Source organism: Ctenopharyngodon idella, chromosome 5, assembly GCF_019924925.1.
Source record: "Ctenopharyngodon idella isolate HZGC_01 chromosome 5, HZGC01, whole genome shotgun sequence".
NCBI classification, from domain to species: Eukaryota; Metazoa; Chordata; class Actinopteri; order Cypriniformes; family Xenocyprididae; genus Ctenopharyngodon; species Ctenopharyngodon idella.
The window spans coordinates 10230717-10250269 of record NC_067224.1 but is presented as its reverse complement, the minus strand read 5'-3'; the positions used below and the strand labels follow the sequence as shown (position 1 = coordinate 10250269).

General features: G+C 35.2%; 1 protein-coding gene across 1 annotated transcript in view; it reads left to right on the top strand.

Annotated features, from left to right (window-relative positions):
• npr2 (natriuretic peptide receptor 2) overlaps positions 1 to 19553 on the top strand; it is a 51590-nt gene that overhangs the window by 16378 nt on the left and 15659 nt on the right. The window contains exons 4-12 of the mRNA XM_051893881.1: positions 708 to 843; positions 2011 to 2105; positions 3114 to 3237; positions 5382 to 5466; positions 10562 to 10682; positions 12453 to 12527; positions 16564 to 16641; positions 18440 to 18544; positions 18892 to 18963. Of these exons, the coding sequence (XP_051749841.1) occupies positions 708 to 843; positions 2011 to 2105; positions 3114 to 3237; positions 5382 to 5466; positions 10562 to 10682; positions 12453 to 12527; positions 16564 to 16641; positions 18440 to 18544; positions 18892 to 18963 (891 nt within the window). The remainder of the gene's footprint in view (positions 1 to 707; positions 844 to 2010; positions 2106 to 3113; positions 3238 to 5381; positions 5467 to 10561; positions 10683 to 12452; positions 12528 to 16563; positions 16642 to 18439; positions 18545 to 18891; positions 18964 to 19553) is intronic.

Sequence of the window (19553 nt, the reverse complement as noted above, 5' to 3'; positions counted from 1 at the left end):
TTGTAAAGATGTTTACAGTGGCTCCAAAATGTATTTGAACACTTAAACTACACTTAAAACTATTGGAATGTCATTGTATTAAAAAAAATATGAAAGCAAGTGACTTCTGCATACAACTGATGGTAGAGCTAACTAACTTCATATGAACTGAGCTATATTTGCTTTCTAATACAATAGCATTACAATACTATTTGGGGTCACTGTATGTGGTAGTGAACATTTGATAATCCATTATCAATTGTTCTTTATTAATTAATAATGGTAATTATATATATATATATATATATATATATATATATATATATAGTATATAAGTATTTTTTATTTATTTATTTATTTATTTATTTTTTTGAATAATGGTTGTTTTTACTTGGAAAAGGTAAATTATTTAGTTTACCGTGAGACTCTCAATTGAAAATTGTCATAGGACACATGCTTTGGACAAATCATGTTTCTATGTTTTAGATGCTTTCTTATAAAATCAGCTGATGAGCCATATTGAAATTAGGTCTGCCAAATGAATAATTAATTCAATTACATTTTTCATCAATGGACAGCACTGTTAGTTTTTCCTCACCTCATTTTTCCTTCCCTTGAGGACAAATGGCAGATCTTACCCTACTCTCCCCATGTCTGTACAGAATGACATGTAGTTTTAGTTTTCTTGATGTTTCCCTGTATTAAAGCTCTGTTTTGTCTTTCCTCAGATGGATTTTATTGCCGGCTGTTTCCATGATGGTTTTGTGCTATATGCAAAAGCCCTCAGTGAAGCGTTAGCAGACGGCGTGTCTCAGAATGATGGAATCAACATAACTATGAGAATGCGAAACCGCAGGATCTGGGGTGTGTTGAGTGGTCTCGGTTTAAGATATATGTTTGATAAAAGCATTCACAATATGATCCTATGATGTGTTGACATTCATTTCAATAGGATGGCCACAGATTACAACATTTAAGCCATTCATAGTTTGAGTATGTGATGACAAGTATCTGGTTTTTAGCTGCAGTGTCAAGCTGGAGTGTTTTGGCATCTTCGCTCAGATTCTTTTTAAAGTGAGCGGAGGGCTTGTAAGAGCTCTTCTGAGGTCGATGTTGGTAAACTCTCAGCCTCTCTTGCAGGGAGTGTAGAGGTCAGAGTCCTTGATTTAAAGCATGTCCCAACTAGCTTGTGGATGGAAAATCTGTTTCTAATACACGACCCATCTGCTGAGCCCTCTCCCTGAAGGAAACTACACACACTGTGCCAAACACATATAGGAACCAGGCAGAATATTGAATGCACTGCAAAAAGTACTTTTCTTAATCAGTATTTTTGTCTTATTTTCAGTAAAAATATTTAAACATACTGAAAATAAGATAAATTTAGAGAGAACCCTAAACATGATGTAACTAAAATGAAGGAATGCATTAGTACAACATAGCCATAATGTAACTAAACAGAGGAAACAAATTAATAAAACGTGTTCACAATATCTTTTTTTCTTCTTCTGAATGTCATGTGTGGGGGTCCATAAAAACATGCAATTCAAGATATATTCTATTCCCTCATGATTTTGCTTCTCAACTTAATTGATTTTGTTTTCAGTCCCCCCCATGTCATGTGCAGGGCTTCATATTTTTTCATTTTTTTTAGTGAAAAAAAAAATCAAGTTATATTCAAGATATATTGTTCTAATAATTAACAAGTCTTGATTTTTCTGTCCATAAATAAAATGTAGTTTTACAAACACATTTAGCATTAGAAATATAGCAGGGAATCATATGTTTCATATGTATGTAATAGTGACATCATAGAAAGAAAAATCATAATTATCCTAATAAATAACCTGAGCTATGAAAGCGCTTCCTCTCTCAATAATAAATTTTGTCTGTGTGTCTTAAAAATGATTGGTGGCTAACAAAAAGGAAACAATATGTGATCTTTTTACTTTACAGCTTTGAAAGCAACACTCAGATAAAAAAAAAAAAAAATGTTTATTTGATCCCTGGCCTTGTGTTTGTTTATTACAGGGGTGACTGGCCTTGTGAGCACAGATTGGAAAAATGCCAGATATACAGACTTTAGCCTTTGGGGAATGACTAACCTGAAAACTGGGCAATACGCAGTAAGTAGAATGTCCACAAATTCAGCCAACTCATAAATACAGAACATGTATTCTTATTCATACATAAATAAGAATGACAAACTCAAAAGTTTTGAGAAATACAAGTAAAGTTGTTGGAATCACCAATTTTTCAAATGTCATTCAAATATATATATATATATATATATTTTTTTTTTTTTTTTTTTTTTTTTACTGTAGCAATATAGTTTACTAATGGAATCCAAAGGTCTCTGCTGCTGCTGCCACATAAGAGTTTCAGAACCCCTGCATATGAGCAATAGTAATTGTGATTTCTTCCTTAGCAAACACAGAAATAACATTATGAATGATGTAGCTTTCCTGCAAAATGTTTTTGATAGACATGGTGACAATAAATAACAATGGTTAACGAGTCAAGCATATGTAGAACAACAGTCTAATTTAACCCACATGCCACATTCTCCATAATTACAGTAAATGCGGCCATGGTTGGATGGCTCGACATACCAAATAATGTGTTGCTTAAAAATCAAATCCTTTACTTGCCCTTCTGTCCTAATCGAAAGCATGTGTTCATGAGCTTGTAAGCATTGTGTTCATTTTTCAGTTTGACTTGTTCATTCATAAATGTCCCGGGAGTCTTGTTTGATTTAGAGAGGCCTATCGCAACAAAAAAGAAAAGAAAAGAAAAGAAATTAATGGTTATTTAGCTGGTAACAAAGTGATAACGTGCATTGTTGCCATAGTTACCCCCTTATGCCACCAAAATATTCAGACTTTCTTTTCATCTGGTAGAGATTACTGTGTACACATACTGTGAATCATATGCAGAAAACATCATCTCATATATTTTAATAAATAATTTCCACCATAGATCATTGACTTAAAAATAAAAAAAATAGTCTCATTGGTAGGCCATGGTATGTATCTTTCTTTTTAATGTCTTATACAATATGTTGTTTTCTTATCTGAAATGTTTTTTTGCTTATTGTAAATCAAATATGTTTATGATTATTTCTTGTTACACAGATTGTTGGTCACTACAATGGGACCAGTAAAGAAATCTTGTGGTCCCCAACAGAGCGGATTCAGTGGCCAAAAAGTGTCCCACCTCTGGACTACCCACCGTGTGGATTCTCACCATGCAAGGAAGGTAGGGACCTTTTTAGTGTAAACTCACATCTGACCACTTGCAATGAGGAACAGGCCATAGCATGATTTTGCCAGTTGCATATTACTGTAAGGTGACCATTTACTCAATTTTATTCAGCTAAATCAAGTTTGTTTTTAGTTTGGTTTTATTTTTGACTGACTAAAATCTGTCATCTGTGGACGTTTTCAGTGTTCAGCAGAAGATCAAGCACTGTAAACCTCCTTTCTAAGTTAATCAGGCTCATTGTAGATTGCAGTACAAAACTATTGCTATTAAGTTTGCATAATTTTTTTTGAGTTATAACAACATCTAATGAAATTATGTTTAACCAACAAACTGCACTGAGTTAAAGAAACTTAATTTGTAGCATGAACACAAATTTTTAAGTTGATTATTCAAAAAAACTCACAACTATTTGAGTTGTAGCCCTGGAATCAATTAATCTTATCTATTTTAGTTAAAATACACAGCTATCATAGCACATGCAAATGTAACCTATTTAGCATGTGAATTTAATAAACAAGTAAGATAATACTTGTCACTGGTATTAGCTCAGTCATTGCTTGCTTGTAGAGTCAATGTAGTGTTTACCTTCATGTATACTCTTCTGCACAATGGTAACCAAAAAATCTTTAATCTTTATTACAGAAACTCTTTTTTAAATGTCAAACATAACAGCATTAATCACTAACAGATGTTTCCCTTCACTAAAAACAAATAAAATAACACTTAATTTCAACATTTATTCTCCTTTCCAGTTCTATGCAAAGCATGCTGGGAACTAGAAATCCACTGCCCAAAATAATGTTTGCAACTTGTTTGCAAAAATGTTTAATTAAGTCAATAAATTGTAATTTTCAGCTTGCAACCATGAATTTATTTAAAGAGTAAACAACAGTTCACCCTTAATGAAAATTTTGACATTAATTACTCACCCTCATGTTGTTCCAAACCAGTAAGACCTTCGTTCATCTTTTTAATGAAATCTGAGAGCTTTCTGTCTCTCCATTGACAGCCTACACAACTACCTCTTTCAAGCCCCAGAAAGGTAGTAAAGACATCATTAAAGTAATCTATGTGACTCCAGTGGTTTAACCTCAGTTTTATGAAGTGCCGCAAGTGCTGTTTGCGCAAAAAAACCCAAAAAACATAATTTTCTATTTTATTTACAAAATATTAATCTCCAGCGTGTTCATGAGATCACCACGATGCATGAGTGTTGTGTCGACACGAGAGCAGACTCGCATATTATCACAACACGCATGCACGCGTTCACAGGAGCGCCACGTTGTTGCATGAATGCGCGTTAGAGATAAATATTTTGTAAATAAAGTGGTAAATAATGTTTTTTTTTTTTTTTTTTTTTGCACAAACAAAGCACTCACGTCGTTCAGAAAATTTAGGTTAAGCCGCTTGGGTCACATGGATCTGGGTCTTTACTACCTTTCTGGGGCTTGAAAGTGGTAGTTGTGTAGGCGGTCAATGAAGGGACAGAAAGCTCTCAGATTTCATTAAAAAGATCTTCATTTGTGTTCCGAAGATGAACGAAAGTCTTACAGGTTTGGAACGACATGAGGGTGAGTAATTAATGACAGAATTTTCATTTTTGGGTGAACTAACGCTTTAAGTTATGTTAACAGGTTCCCTGAATTACTTTTTAAAAGTGTTGAAAAAAAAAATGTTTGTGTACTTTTTCTATTCATAGTAACAGCAGTGATTCATCAAATGGTGGAGAAGAGTGGTAAACTTGGCATATATCTAGATGCACACTGTCGATGAGCTCACTTTCAGAATTTCAAAAGGCTGATTAAAGTGCCTAGATAGCAGTGGTGGAGTGAGGCTGAGCAGCCCCAGTAAAGTAAAGCCTGATAGATTTAATCTGCTGCATCCTCCACAACCTGGCTCTCAGAACAGACCTGTTAGATCAGGAATTGTGCTGTGCAAGCTGCGTTCAACACAGATTTTGTTCACCGTTAAATGATTTGCATAATTTATTTAGTGAGTCAAGCACTTAAATGCATGCAGTTTGCGCAAATAAATGCTATCATCAGGCCCGATTCATTCTTTGTGAAGTCTCCCTCAGTGTACCCAAAAAGTCAGTTACTGAGTTTAGTTTTATATAATTGTTATTTTAATTTCCCTAGATAATCTCCCTGTCCTTGGAATAGTTGCAGTTGGGTCTGGACTGGCCCTCATCATTTTCGGAATCTCCAGTTTTCTTATCTACAGGTAAATTTTTTTTTTACTATAAACTTTACAGTAATTGTTTTCGTCTTCAGATTAATGACAACATGTGAAATACCCAAGAGAGGTGTTATTTAAGGGTTCACAGGAAGAAGACATGCTGGAACTTGCAGCTGTTTCTTTTTTCCGAGGATTTACGGGAAAAGCTTCTATAGGTGCCAGAGTGGAATTTACATGATTGTTGCCAGAGCAACCGCTCAGCAGTTGTTTGAGTGAAAACTGGAAAGTATGTCTGTTTCTGAGACAAATGCAGATAGTCTAAATATTTCACTGCTTGTTACACTTGGTCAGCTGATATTTTCAACAAATTTTAGGCTGTGCTGTTGACCTCATTGCCTCAATTATGACCAGACGGAATCTGTGGACGTTGCATTTTCGAAGCTGATTTTGGGAGCAAATCCGTGCAGTTGTATGGAATAGAATTTGAAAAATGTGTGAAACGGTACTGAGAGTTTTATAATCTTTTCAGTATTTTAAAGCATAATAAAATTAGGCACATTTTTTTTTATCTAACACATGAGGTAGAAAGGATGTATACAATTTTATGTTTACAATTTTAAACGATGGCACTCCAGTTCTGCATGAAATATAATATATAAGTTATACAAGTTAAGACAATTATGAAAATAATAATAATAACAGGGATGCATGTTATATCACTACCATATTGATTATCAACAAATACTGAATATATAATTCATGCTCATTTCCCCTATTTGCCATCATTTAATGCTTAATTAAACCTAATTTTTTAAAAATGCTAATAATTTAACACTGTTTATTATAATCTTCAGCCAATATAAAAATGAATATCACTTTCTTGTAAAGTAAAGAATAATGTTGTAATGCCTACATTTAACATTTACAAAAGTCATTTAGGTCTACAAATTTGAGTTTAAATAAACGCAAACATGATGTTTCAAGCAGAATGTTTGTTGTTGTTTAAGTAATGCTCTTCAGGTGTGATTGCTCCACTTGATGTTAGCATGCATTTGTCTGCGCTGATATCAGGCAGATCAAATATTTTTTGTTAAGTCTTATACATATTGTGGTATCTGTCAGGCGTTAATAAGCAATGAAGCACATGAGACAATTCATATATACTTTTCCAATTTCTTTTTCAATTTACTTGACTCTTTAAGGTCTACAAATTTAGTGTTTCCTTTTTAAAAAAAAAAAAAAAAATCATAGAGGATACTATTGAATAGTCTGGAACGACATCTTGTGGAAAAGGGAATTGTAGAAGTTGACTCATGGGTTATATAAATGGGCTCAATTCCAGTATAGTCAACACTTTGAGACAAATATTGATGTTAGCTCCTCATGGCTACTAGAATAAATATTGCAGTTGCAGCAGAGGTAGACTTATTCTTGGACTTGTCATTCACTCATCTGAACTCGGTCTAAAATAAATGACTCTAAAATGGAAATTATGTATAAGAATACCCACTTAGACATACAGTACACACTCACACACATTTATTTCACACAGCAGGAATGAAAAGTATCAAGAAACAAGAATATAAGCTGATCACTGTCATTCTGCTGTGATTAAGCGTTTCAGCTAAAAGGAACTGCTCTTTTGAATTGTCCAGTTGATTCTTTAAAAGGAAACATCATAGATGTTAACCTTACATTGATACATTTTGCAGATTATTTTCTTAGAAGTAACATTCATTGCGTACAAATTGAATTTGTATGTGTGTTTTCTGGGAATCAAATTCATGACCTTGACATTTATATCATGTTTTATTTGAGCTACAAGATTGAGCTTCAAGATTGTATTTTTAGTGAAACATTGAATAATATTGGTGCTACAGTAGTTACTGTTGGCAAGGCTATGGATATAACTGAGAATGTAACATTTAAAAGGAACACCACCATGCTGTGCAAATAAGAGGAACCATTGATGGTTTTTTACATGGAAATCATGACCAAATAGAACTTGTGTAGAGTCTTGCAATTAATATGACTTATTGTCTTAGACTGAAGATATATTTTGATGTAACATATTTGTTATTAAGATTAGTTATTATGATTAATTATTATAGGTAAATATTACATACAAGGTGCTACAGTATATAGCATATATGCTATACATTTTTATATATTAGGCTAATATAATATAAATCTTGTCATCACTTGTCTTGGCAACAAAATGTTAAAGAGAAAGTTCTTTAAAAGTTATTTACACTATTTAGTATTACACTATTTGCACTAAGTGAAAATAGCAGCATTTTCTTAGCGATATGCTATTTACACTAGGTGAAAATAGTGATAGATTCTATTTACACGATGTAAAAGTACATAGTCCGTTCTTTCTTTGCAATAAGAGTAAATAGTAATTAGATGCTATCTATTGGCAGATACTATTTGCACCTCAGTATTTCTGTACATTAGGATGCAATAATATCATAGAGTGTAAATAATTGTTTATTAAAATTATTAAATGGATGCTGCCTTATTGGGAGAATAAAAACCCTCCCTGCACCTTCCCCTAACCCTACCCACAAAAACACTTTTATTTTTAAACCCTAGTTTGCAGTTTATTTCCACTTTTAGAACATTATTTTAATTTTTATTGAAAATAAATGTGAGCTCGGCAAAAGGTGGATTCGAACTTGTGTCGATCGCTTTAAAAGCCAGGTCTGCAAGCCTTACTCACTTCTGCTGCACCACTGAAGCCGTTGAATTCCAGGCGTCTTTTTTAAAACTTGAGTGGCCCAACCAGATATTCCAATTCCAATACAAGACCAATTCAATTGAATGGAGACCAGAGTGGTCCAAAAACCACAAATGAACTGAATGAATATGAATTGTGTGCTATATTTCTGTGCTATATTTACGTATTTTTTTAAGAAATACAATACGAATTAAGATGTAGCATAAAAGTGAGATGGACTACTTTTGTGGTGCTTTTTGTCATTTTTGGAGCTTAACAGCCCTTGGTTCTAATCACTGTCAAAAAAAAGCAGCATGCACATTCTGCTAAACGTCTCCTTTTGTGTTTCATGGAAGAAAGAAAGTCCTACAGATTTTGAACAGCATAAATTTTTATGGGTGAACTATTCTTTTAAGTGAAAAACTGCCACATATACACTTGCAGTAAGTGATGTTGGTCGGAAAACAACTTCATAGTGAAAATGTAATATTAATAAGAGCTAGCACACTCTGACCACATCAAATATGGAGCAACGCCAACAAGCTTTCAAAATAGAAGTATGCAGTTTGGGTTAATTTTCCTATGCTTTATTTTTATGGTTTATTCAGGATATTTCTACTGCTGTGCTGTAAACTCCTTGCCACTCAATCAAACAGTTTCCAATCTATGATGTTCCCTTCAGTCAAAGCTTCATAGAATTTCGACATTTTAGAACAAGGATTTTCCTTTTGGCAAACAGCTGAGCATAAATTTTTGAACCTGGCTCTTTAATTCGAAGACCCTGCCGAGTTTTTTTTCCACCTCTCTGCCTCCAAAATCTGGTCTACAAAAACAAATAAAGGTGCTTGTTTTGGGGCTTACCAGGGTGGCTCTAAAATCGAGTAAAACCCTGTTGAAATGCAGACACTGCAGTACTTACATTCTGCCATCTGGAAGTGTTTTACACCTTTTAGATTGTAGTGGAATGTGTGGGGGTTGCTTTATTTTCTCATACTTTGTTTTGAGTGCTCTGAAACGTAATTACGCTTCTCTTCATTGATATCCTCCTTTCGCAACTCTCAGACCACATCAGTGAAACATTCAGAGATTGATTTGAAATGAAAAAGCAATCTTTGCTGTGAATAGAAGCTGTTGAGAAATAGCAGGTCCTCAGAGAGCTCCTCCAGATGTGTTGATTCACTTGGAAGTTGCCCATGCATGTATCCACATGGCTGGCTGGACTGCTTGGTTTACTTGCGTTTAAAAATAATATGCTGGAAAGGGCACAACATCAGTGACCCTAACATTGGCTCACATTTTATCGCCCAATCAAACTTAAACTCAGCCTCCTGCAAAAATTGTTTCCACCTTAGTTTAATCTTACATGGCAATGAACCTTTAGTCTAAGGGTTATTTAAACTAATTGTGCTAAAACATTTTCATGGTGCTTACAAAGGCACATATCACTCTTGCTATAGTTTTCAAAACCCTTAACCCAAAGTATTAAACTTTAGCCCATCACTCGTCCTGCACTGTTTATTATATACAGAAAAAATAATACCTCAAATCCAGCAGTTTACAATAAAACACACAAAAAAATCTCATAGATATTAAATGAAGGAGATCTAGAGACCATAATATCATAGAGACCTGAGACTGGCAGTGCGTTCCAAACGGGATATATCGCCCTCCGAAGGGTACTTCGGAGTGAAAACAATCATGGCCGCCATATTGAAGGGTTGCTCCAAACCGAAGTGCTCAAAACTGGCCACTTCAAAGGGCCCTTCGGAATGAAGGATTTCGAAGGGTACAACTGATGTACACTTCGGGCCACCATGATCCACAGGGAAGTTGTTTGACATCATAGAATGGGTACAGGAGGCTCGGAGTTCGATTTTACCTATAGTATTTTTCTATTAGTTAGATTTAGGTACATTATGATGGTCAAAATGACATTGTACTTTAACAAAAATACTTTACAGCTACCTTTATCATCACATTCAAATGTTTCAAATACATAGACACAATATACATTATATTTAACGTAAAAGACCAGCAGTAGCTTATAATGTTACTACAGTAAATGATTGCATATTAATACAAAGAGTACACCAGGGGAAAAAAGACGAAGGCGGCTCCTTGATTAGATACCTCGTTAAGATAATGCAGAAGTGCATTCCAAAAAAAGAGTTTTTTGACCCCTACACCTTTCATCCCTTCGAAGCTGTCACTCCGGAGGGTAAACCTTTTGAAGGGATTAGGGCATAGGGATGAGCCCTTCCTAATGGAACGCAGGATGGAATTGTTTGGATGCGACAATAATCAACCATCAAGAACACTCTAGTAACATCCTAGCACTGCCTTAGCAACCATTTGGAATACTTTAGCAACCACATAACAACACTAAAAAACCCTTAAATCCGATCTGCTCTTTTATAGGAAACTGAAGTTGGAGAAGGAGTTAGCTGGGATGCTTTGGAGGATACGTTGGGAGGAACTGCAGTTTGAAAGTCCCAACAAATATCACAAACGTGCAGGCAGCCGCCTCACTCTTTCCCAGGTATAAGCGTTCACTGGTATTTTCATATCTTGGATAAAGCTGCATAAAACTGATGTGTTTTCCAGTTGGCCACCTCTACGCCAGATCTAAAATTCATTGTAAAAGTGCAAGGACCAAATCTATATTTTAAAGATGAAATGTCTTTGTTTCTGTTTTTGTATAAACAACATTAAATAAAAGAGGTTTTCTCTTGTTTCAGTCCATATGGTTTTAATTTATCTCATAAAAATGCCTTTTTGGACTTGGCTGTAATTCCTGGCACTGTTTTTCAATGTCCATTTAAAACTGCATTCCTTGGGAATTACAATGATGGTTTAGTCAGTTAGCTGGTCACAAAAGGTAGCTTGATTTTGTTAAACTGAATTCTCTTTAAATTAGAGAAAATACAAATTCATAACAAGCTCAGACGTTTGCTCCTATTTACAAATCTTGGTCTGTTCAAATGCCAGAATAGTTCAAAATGGGTACAAGACCCACCCTGTGTAAGATTTCACTCAAGTTATATAAGATAAATGTAAGAAACTAACACAGAAATGATAAGAATAATTATAGTTTATACATTCTTGACTATTGTCTAGTTAGTTTGTTGAAGGTGGCTTAGTTTTACAGTAGCAGACTCGTATTAACCAGTTGTTCAAATTAGCTACAGTATTGGCCATCTGGTCTCCTAATCAAACCATACCCTGTATCATGATGGGGACATTCCATAGACATGATTTTATTCTGTACAAACTGTATATTCTATTCCCTATTCTATCCCCCCTATTCCCCTTTTTACAACAAAACATTATTGCCAACGTAGGGAATACCTGAACCAGTTCATTTCATCTATAAAGTAGTTCTGCAAAAATTAACATCATCATCCAGCTCAGTTCCATTCTCATACAATAGTGTTAGTATAGTCAGATCAATAATATTGTTAAATATTAAGTGTCCCCAACTAAGCAAGCCAGAGGCGACAGTGGCAAGAGCTCCATCAGGTGACAGAATGGAGAAAAAACCTTGGGAGAAACCAGGCTCAGTCGGGGGGTCAGTCCTCCTCTGGCCAGTGAATGAACACTGTGTCATTATGATTTAGGATTCATCGTGCCATATACACACACACTCATACACATATAAACACACATATACATATACAGTGGATTTTATTAGGGTTTCTTGGCGTCATACTTGGAACATGTGTTTTGAAGGCCAATGCATTTTCCAGGCTGCCATATACAGTATTACACATTTTGGAATCCCTTTCCAGTATGTTCCACATCATTGGACTGTATGTATGATTCATTCTACTCCACTGATGTTATTTGAATGAAACTTTTAATGCTTTTCTTCCCATACAATAATTTCTAATTCTTTTCTTAATTCTTTTTGTGAAGCAAATCAGATATCTGATCTTTCTTGTATCTTTTAGTCAATTAAAAATATAGTGGGGTCCAAAGGTGTCACACTGAAGTCCTGGAATTTTTTAAATTTTTTATTATAATTTTTTTTAATTAAACTTTGAAGTTGAAATTTAATATAAATTTTGATGTAAAATGACAGAAAATATTTCTACACTATTTTTAGATTAATTAAATTTGTGACACTGATCATGTGAGTTGCAGAGGTATATTTAAGTGAGACTATTTTGTATCAAATTGAAATAATAGAAATGGTTGTCTCCCGACTTTTGGACTCCACGATATGCATCTTTTCTTTTCTGACGTGCATAATGAAACTGCTTTGTCTTGAATGGTGGTAAGTGTTGTATTTTCTCTGTTTCCTTTCCAGAGAGGTTCCAGCTATGGATCCTTGATAACAACTCATGGAAAATATCAGCTATTTGCAAAAACAGGCTATTTTAAGGTGAGGCTGAGTTCTTCTGACATCCTCCCTCTGCTGCACACCCACACACATGCGTATTCACTGGTGAAATGGAGAGTGGGTGCACTACCAGCTCAATGTGTTGCTTTAAGATCACACTTTAATGCAGCTTTTTCAGCTCTTTAAGTCGATCCACAGTGCTATCTGTGCTACACCATGATAATTGGATCACAAATCTCAAAATGCCAATAATGTAATCTGGAGGGAAAAGATTTTGCAGTATAAAGGTGTATTATTCCTAGATTTTTTTTGTAATTACGCTTCATGACATCTTTGTTGACTATATGGCTCGATTCCAAACTCTAGTGAACCTCCTCGCTGTCTGCATACAGTAGCTACTAAGACAGCAATCTGGAACCTCATAAGTCAATTTAAATGTTCTTCAAGGGCAGCAACTAAGTTAGGGGTTCATTCCATAGAGTCAGAAGTTAGCATGTTGCTAAGCTAAAAACTCTAAGGCCAGAAACATACTTTGTGTGGACACAAATGTATTGCAAATGTGATGTCCTGTTGAACATATTTAAAGTTCCCTGTTATGCTTTTTTAAATATGTTAATTAGGGCTGGGAGAATAAATCGATCCATCTCGATTCGTGGATCGATTCTGAGATTTTCCGAATGCATCGCGATTCTCTCTTGAATCGATTCTGAGCTTAGTTTCAGAATCGATCCAGAATCATTTCTCGATTCGCGATTCAGCGATTTATTGTCCCAGCCCTAATGTTCATGCAGTGTGTAATACAGCTGTTTGTGAATATACAAGGTCTGCAAAGTTTTAAATATCAAAGAGAATGACAAATAAAGTTATTGTTTCCTAAAAGAAAGAATAGATTCTGAACAGCTGAAACGAGTCGTCAGCCTGAGCTGAAATTCAGATGTGGTAATGGCCTTTTCGTTTCCGACATACACTATAAGTGGTAAACCAAGCAGGCTCTCGGAAAGGAGGGGTTTAGAGAGATTGAATCCTTTATCGAGCCGTTTTAGACACTGTGAGAAAAGAGATGATGTGCAATGTATATTATGAGAAAGTTTAAGTATTTTTTGACCTTGGATGCATGTAAACCTATTGTAGGTAGCCTCAGGCTCAGACGTCATGCCCACGGACCGTTGGCTGAACGTCTGATGCATATGGTACATACAGTATATGGTATATATGGTGCGTTCTTTAATGATCCACCTGGAAACAAACCTGCTGTGACCCCAAACCCCCTCATGGAAGAAGAAAGCTGTCATGTTTACAACTGTGACACTAGCTTTGTTTCCATCTACATATTTCTGAGAATTTTGTTCTCTTAAACACTTTATTCACAAATGATTTATGCGATATTCCAATTTTGCAAAGTTACATTTGCAGCTGGATGGAAACATAGATAAAACAAATACACTCACTTAAAAAAATACACAAACGAGCGCTTGGATGAACTAAATGCTGGATTTTCAAAAGTATGCGAAGTTCACAGCATAGACTGTGAAAGTTGTGAAAGTTGCTATGGAGTCCAGACCTTCTTCCGTCGGTCTGAAGGTTTGGCTACATGAGACAAATTGTATGAGTCCTCCAAAACAAAATTAGAAAGTTTAAAATAGCATAATAGGAGCACTTTAATGTACACTCTTGCATTTCTAAAGCTGGAACAAAACTGAGTAAGAGTGTGATAGAGTTTCAAGCTATTAAACAGATGAGCTCTTATTCATGTAGATAGCTATAAATGTCGCCTTTAAGTAACTTGCTCAGCAAGATTCTCTCAAAACTGTTGCTCGGGCATGATGTGATGGAAAATTAAGAATCAAATCAGTGAGCATCTGAAATTAGTGAGGGTGCTCTAGTAAAGTGCAGATGTAATATGTAGGCAACGGCTCCACCATTACAAGAATATCAATCTACAGTGAGACATTTAAGATTATTTACAAGTCATTACTTTTACAAATAATTAGAATGGAATATCAAAAATGTATTGATACAACTATTTTTCTTTTAATCTATTAGTCTGCATTTACATTGCGTGTATATATTTTGACATGCCATATTTTTGTCCCGTGCTATATCATGTCAATTGCAATTTCAAGAGTGAATCCTGCATTTATATGTAGATGTCACTTCTGAAATTTTACAGCAAGTAACTGGCCATCGGTCCTCTTAGCAGCATGATCAAAACTTTTATTCAATGGATTATATATAGCTGAAAAAGCGTGCAAAGACCGCTTCCTTTATAATCACTAAAAAGATGTCTCACAAATTGCCGTTATAATCAATGAAGCTGTCTACACTTCACAGTGAATCTCTTACTTACATCGTGTCTACACTTTGTTTGTTAATGAGAGGATTCGCGAGCATGCAGAACTCAGCACTTGGACAAAAACTCCAACGTTTTAAACGGTGAGTGGATTCTGAGTAAAATAAAACACCTGTGATTGGCCATTGTGTTCAAGAGATCAACAAACATGACTGTGATTGGCTACATTGCTCACCGCTGCAAAAACACATTGTAAATCGAAACATCTGATGTTCTCCAGAGTGCAAACACAAAAAACGCACTAGAGCATTTGCCATCTGCTGTTGAAAACTAAGCTCAGAATCGATTTGAGAGAGAATTGCGATGGATTCGGAAAATCTCAGAATCGATCCAGAATCATTTCTCGATTCGCGATTCAACGATTTATTGTCCCAGCCCTAATGTTCATGTAGTGTGTAATACAGCTGTTTGTGAATGTACAAGGTCTGCAAAGTTTTAAAGATCAAAAAGAGTGACAAATAAAGTTATTGTCTCCTAAAAGAAAGAATAGATTCTGAACAGCTGAAACGAGTCGCCAGCCTGAGCTGAATTTCATATGTGGTAATGGCCTTTTCGTTTCCGACACACGCTGTAGCGGTAAACCAATCACAACAAACTGGGCCATCTGGCCAATCAGAGCAGAGCAGGCTCTCAGAAAGGAGGGGTTTAAATTTTCAAATCTGTTTCACCAATAACTAAATAAGATACATAGCACACACAAATTGATAGCATAGTGCATGTTTAAAAATATGAAATTGTTTTCTAGCTACAGATTTCAGTTATAAATACAGAGCCATTTTGCAATGCACTCTGGGATTGACTTGCGCACAAAAGACCCATTTTTTACAGAGTATTACAAAATACATAAAACTAGCATAGCTACATAAGAATATAATTCAGGTTGCTTAGGACAACAGTCATTTATGCAGTCAGGTGTCATTTAGAAAAATGAAGACTGCATATTTGTGATTGAGCAAGGTAATAAGGCAGCATATTTGTGTTTCCTGCTTGTTTGGAATGTGTCTGTGATGCCTTAAACCCAAATATATTTAGGTCTGTATAGGCAGCCCACTAGTTTTCGGACATAGTCCATATCTAAAGCAAAGTGAAATTTTATTTTGGTCACCCACCAAGAACTCATATATGAAGGACTTCTCTGAAAGCTTTAATTACGAGAAAATGTGATGTATGTAATTTGAATAAACAAAGAAGTCACAGTCACCTCTTTGTCCCACAGTGTAAGCTGAAAAGGACACTAAGGCATCAAATGTCAACTGAGCCAGCTGAATATTTCTGCTGTCACCGTGGCCACTGACAAGGACAAAGCAAATGATCAAATTCAATATTTTGAATACCATTTTCTCAGTGTCAGTAGAGACTGTCTGCACAAAAAGTTCATTTTACTTTGTTCTTATCACAAATTTGTATTGCTCAGAGGTTCTTTCATATCTCAGGAGACTTACAGTAATAGAGATCTCAGTTTCATTGTTTCTACTAAAGTGCAGAAATAAATCAAGTATGTAATTATTTAAATTACTTTAATAAAACTTTTTGACTTGAAATTTTGACTCATGAGCTACGAAAAAGCACATCTGAGCAATACAATTTTCTGGGATGTTAATTTATCCAGCTATATGACTCGAGGAAGATAAAAATTAAATCAATTTCCCACCATGACAGCTCCAGTCTGTCTTTTAGTGGCGGTTCAATAGATCTGATCCTTTTAACACTTGCTTCTTTTCACAACAGGGAAACCTGGTGGCTATCAAACATGTGAACAAGAAGAGGATCGAGCTCACCAGACAAGTGCTGTTTGAACTAAAGCATGTAAGAGAATGCATTTAATCACAAGACAGAGGTTTTGCCTGTATTTTTGTTTAATCTGTGTTTGCATCCATCTGTGTCTATATCTGGGAAGAGAACACAAAGTATGCATGTTATGTGTGTGTTTAGACCATCGTTTATGACCCTACTGGACAGCCTTGCTGCACAAGGTGGTTAAAACACCCCCCTTCCATTTTCTACACATATAAACACACACACACACACATGCATTCTTTGAAGGGGGGCTGGGAAGCCAATATGAGGTTGTAGACTCTGAGGTCGAAGGGCAAGCGGTGTGGCTGGATTTTAACAAGGTGTTTTGGAAAGGAAATACTGACTTCAGACAGAGAACTTTGTCATGAAATGGACGTTAAAGAAATGAAGTGGAAGAAGGCGACATTAGGGTGATATTTATTTGTATCTATTTTCTTTTTTAAATAATTTAGCCATTTTTACAGCTTTAGCAGCTTGCATGTTTTGTTTTTTTTGTTGTTTTTTAAATGTGTCCCCTTTAAAGCATCACCGCTACACTAATACACATTTACACGGATATCTTTGGCCATCACTTCATGTTTTCACTTCAAGTGTTTTAATATGCCATATGTCAAGTTAAAAATTGTGCAACTTTTAAAACTCATCTCAAGACTGCATTCTGTTTCTGAATGCAAGAACAAGTTTCATGTAAACACTCCTCCAAGACAAATATCCAGTTGGAGTAGGATTTAAAAATTTATTTATATTAATAGAAGAATAAAAAAATATGTAATTGTCCAATTTAAAGCTATTTTCTGACCAACCACAAAGCCCACCACAAAACATCATGAACCTAATCATGAAATTGCTTAAAGGGTTAGTTCACCCCAAAATGAAAATTCTGTCATTAATTACTCACCCTCATGTCATTCCAAACCCATAAAACTTTTATTTATATTTGGAACACTGTGAAGTTCTTTTTAATGAAATCTGAGAGCTTTCTGTCCATCCATTGACAGCCTACGCAACTACCACTTTCAAGCCTCAGAAAGGTAGTAAAGACGTCATTAAAGTAAAGTAATCTATGTGTCTCCAGTGGTTTAACCTCAATCTCCAACACACTGTAACTGTAACAAAATGTACAATGTACATAAGGCAGAGATAGTAAGAATGATATTGTAATATGCTATTCTGGTCATATCCCAAATCTGTTCTCTCTGTCTATCATCTGAGACCACCATGATTGAGTCTGAGCATGAAAAACATGAAGTGAGTCCAAGCTTCCCATAACAGTCTTATTTGAAGCCTAAGTTTATTTTGATGGCCTTATCCCGAGGGAAAGCTGATAAGATTAGCTGACTTGTGGCCAATTCTAACCTGCTCAGCTTTGATGGGAAACATGAGGGGCTGCATGGCTTTTTGCACATGAAGTAAGAAGTAAGTCTGAAACATCAGACAGTGGCCCCGGGGGTCTGATTAGCTGTCGGGTCAAAGTGAAATGAAAGACCAAATGTCAGTTCCTACTGACATTTGCCCTCACTGTTAGGGTCAGAGCTTATGCTACTGTAAGTAAAGTGTATATGGCCTCATAGAGATTCTGCCACTCACTATAGCTCCCTGACTTATAGTAAATGGTTTGCCAACCTGTCGTAGACATGGTCCGAGGAAAAAAACAGGCAAACTTTAGAGAAACAACTTTTATTTTATTTTACTTTATTATTTTATTGTATTATTAGCCATGGTCATTGAGATTTTCAGAATAAGTGGAAATCATACTAATTGTCAGCATCATATAGGTTATAATTCAAAACTTTGTTGTTATATATAGATGAGAGATGTGCAGTTCAACCATTTGACGAGGTTTATTGGCGCTTGTATCGATCCACCAAACATCTGCATTGTGACAGAGTATTGCCCCAGGGGCAGTCTACAGGTAAACATGTTATTAACTAATGACATTATTGTTAACCATTTATTCATATTATTCTGTGTTCACAGGCAGTGTGAATGGTTTTTGAAAGGATGTCATTTGTATTGCTAATGTTATAATGCATTTTATTCTGCCCATTTCAGGGAAGTAGTTGGCAACTATACAGTAACTGAGTCTCTATTACAATGTTATTACAGTTCTTTCATTTCCATATTAATGACCTTGTTTGTTTATGTTAATAATCATATTTGTGTGTTGTTTGAATTATAGGCCTAAAATTTGCTTATAAAAAACAAAATCTGTGCATCTAGATGTTTCGCAGTGTTGAATTACAGTTTGTTCTTTCACAGGACATCCTTGAAAATGAGAGCATCAACCTGGACTGGATGTTCCGATACTCACTGATCAATGACATTGTGAAGGTTTGTGAGAAAACAGAAAGTAAATACAGAATATATATGAACCCTATTTTATCACACATATTAAAAACATCATAATTTAAAAACAACATAGAATACTTTAATGTTTCCCAGTATATACAGTGCGCCTATTAAAATGTCTAATGTATTGTTGAAAAAGCCAGAGAGAAAAAACGAATCATAAAGCAGTGTTGGTTTGATTATTTGCTTTATTTAGAGAAGCCCCATTAGTAAAAGAAAATGGACTGGCATCAAAGATAGCAAGACATTGTTTCTGAAAAACACATATGAAAATATTGTCTCTCTATTTCTCTCTCCATTAATGTAAACCAATCTTCTGTTCAATGTCAAAGGTTCTTGAGAGCCCAACCGCATAAAAGCATTTGGCTTTTGCTGGAAAATTGTCCTGCAACTACAATAAAGTAAACGCTTAAGTGCACAAAACATATTTTTGCTTTTAAGATGGAAGATTGCTTAAAAAAGCATTGTTTGTTTTTAAAATAGCACTTGTCTGTCAGAACAAATTTAATGGGCCAAGGCTGCCTAATTTAAGATTGACTGACAGAATCACCTTGAGTTGAGTATTAAATACA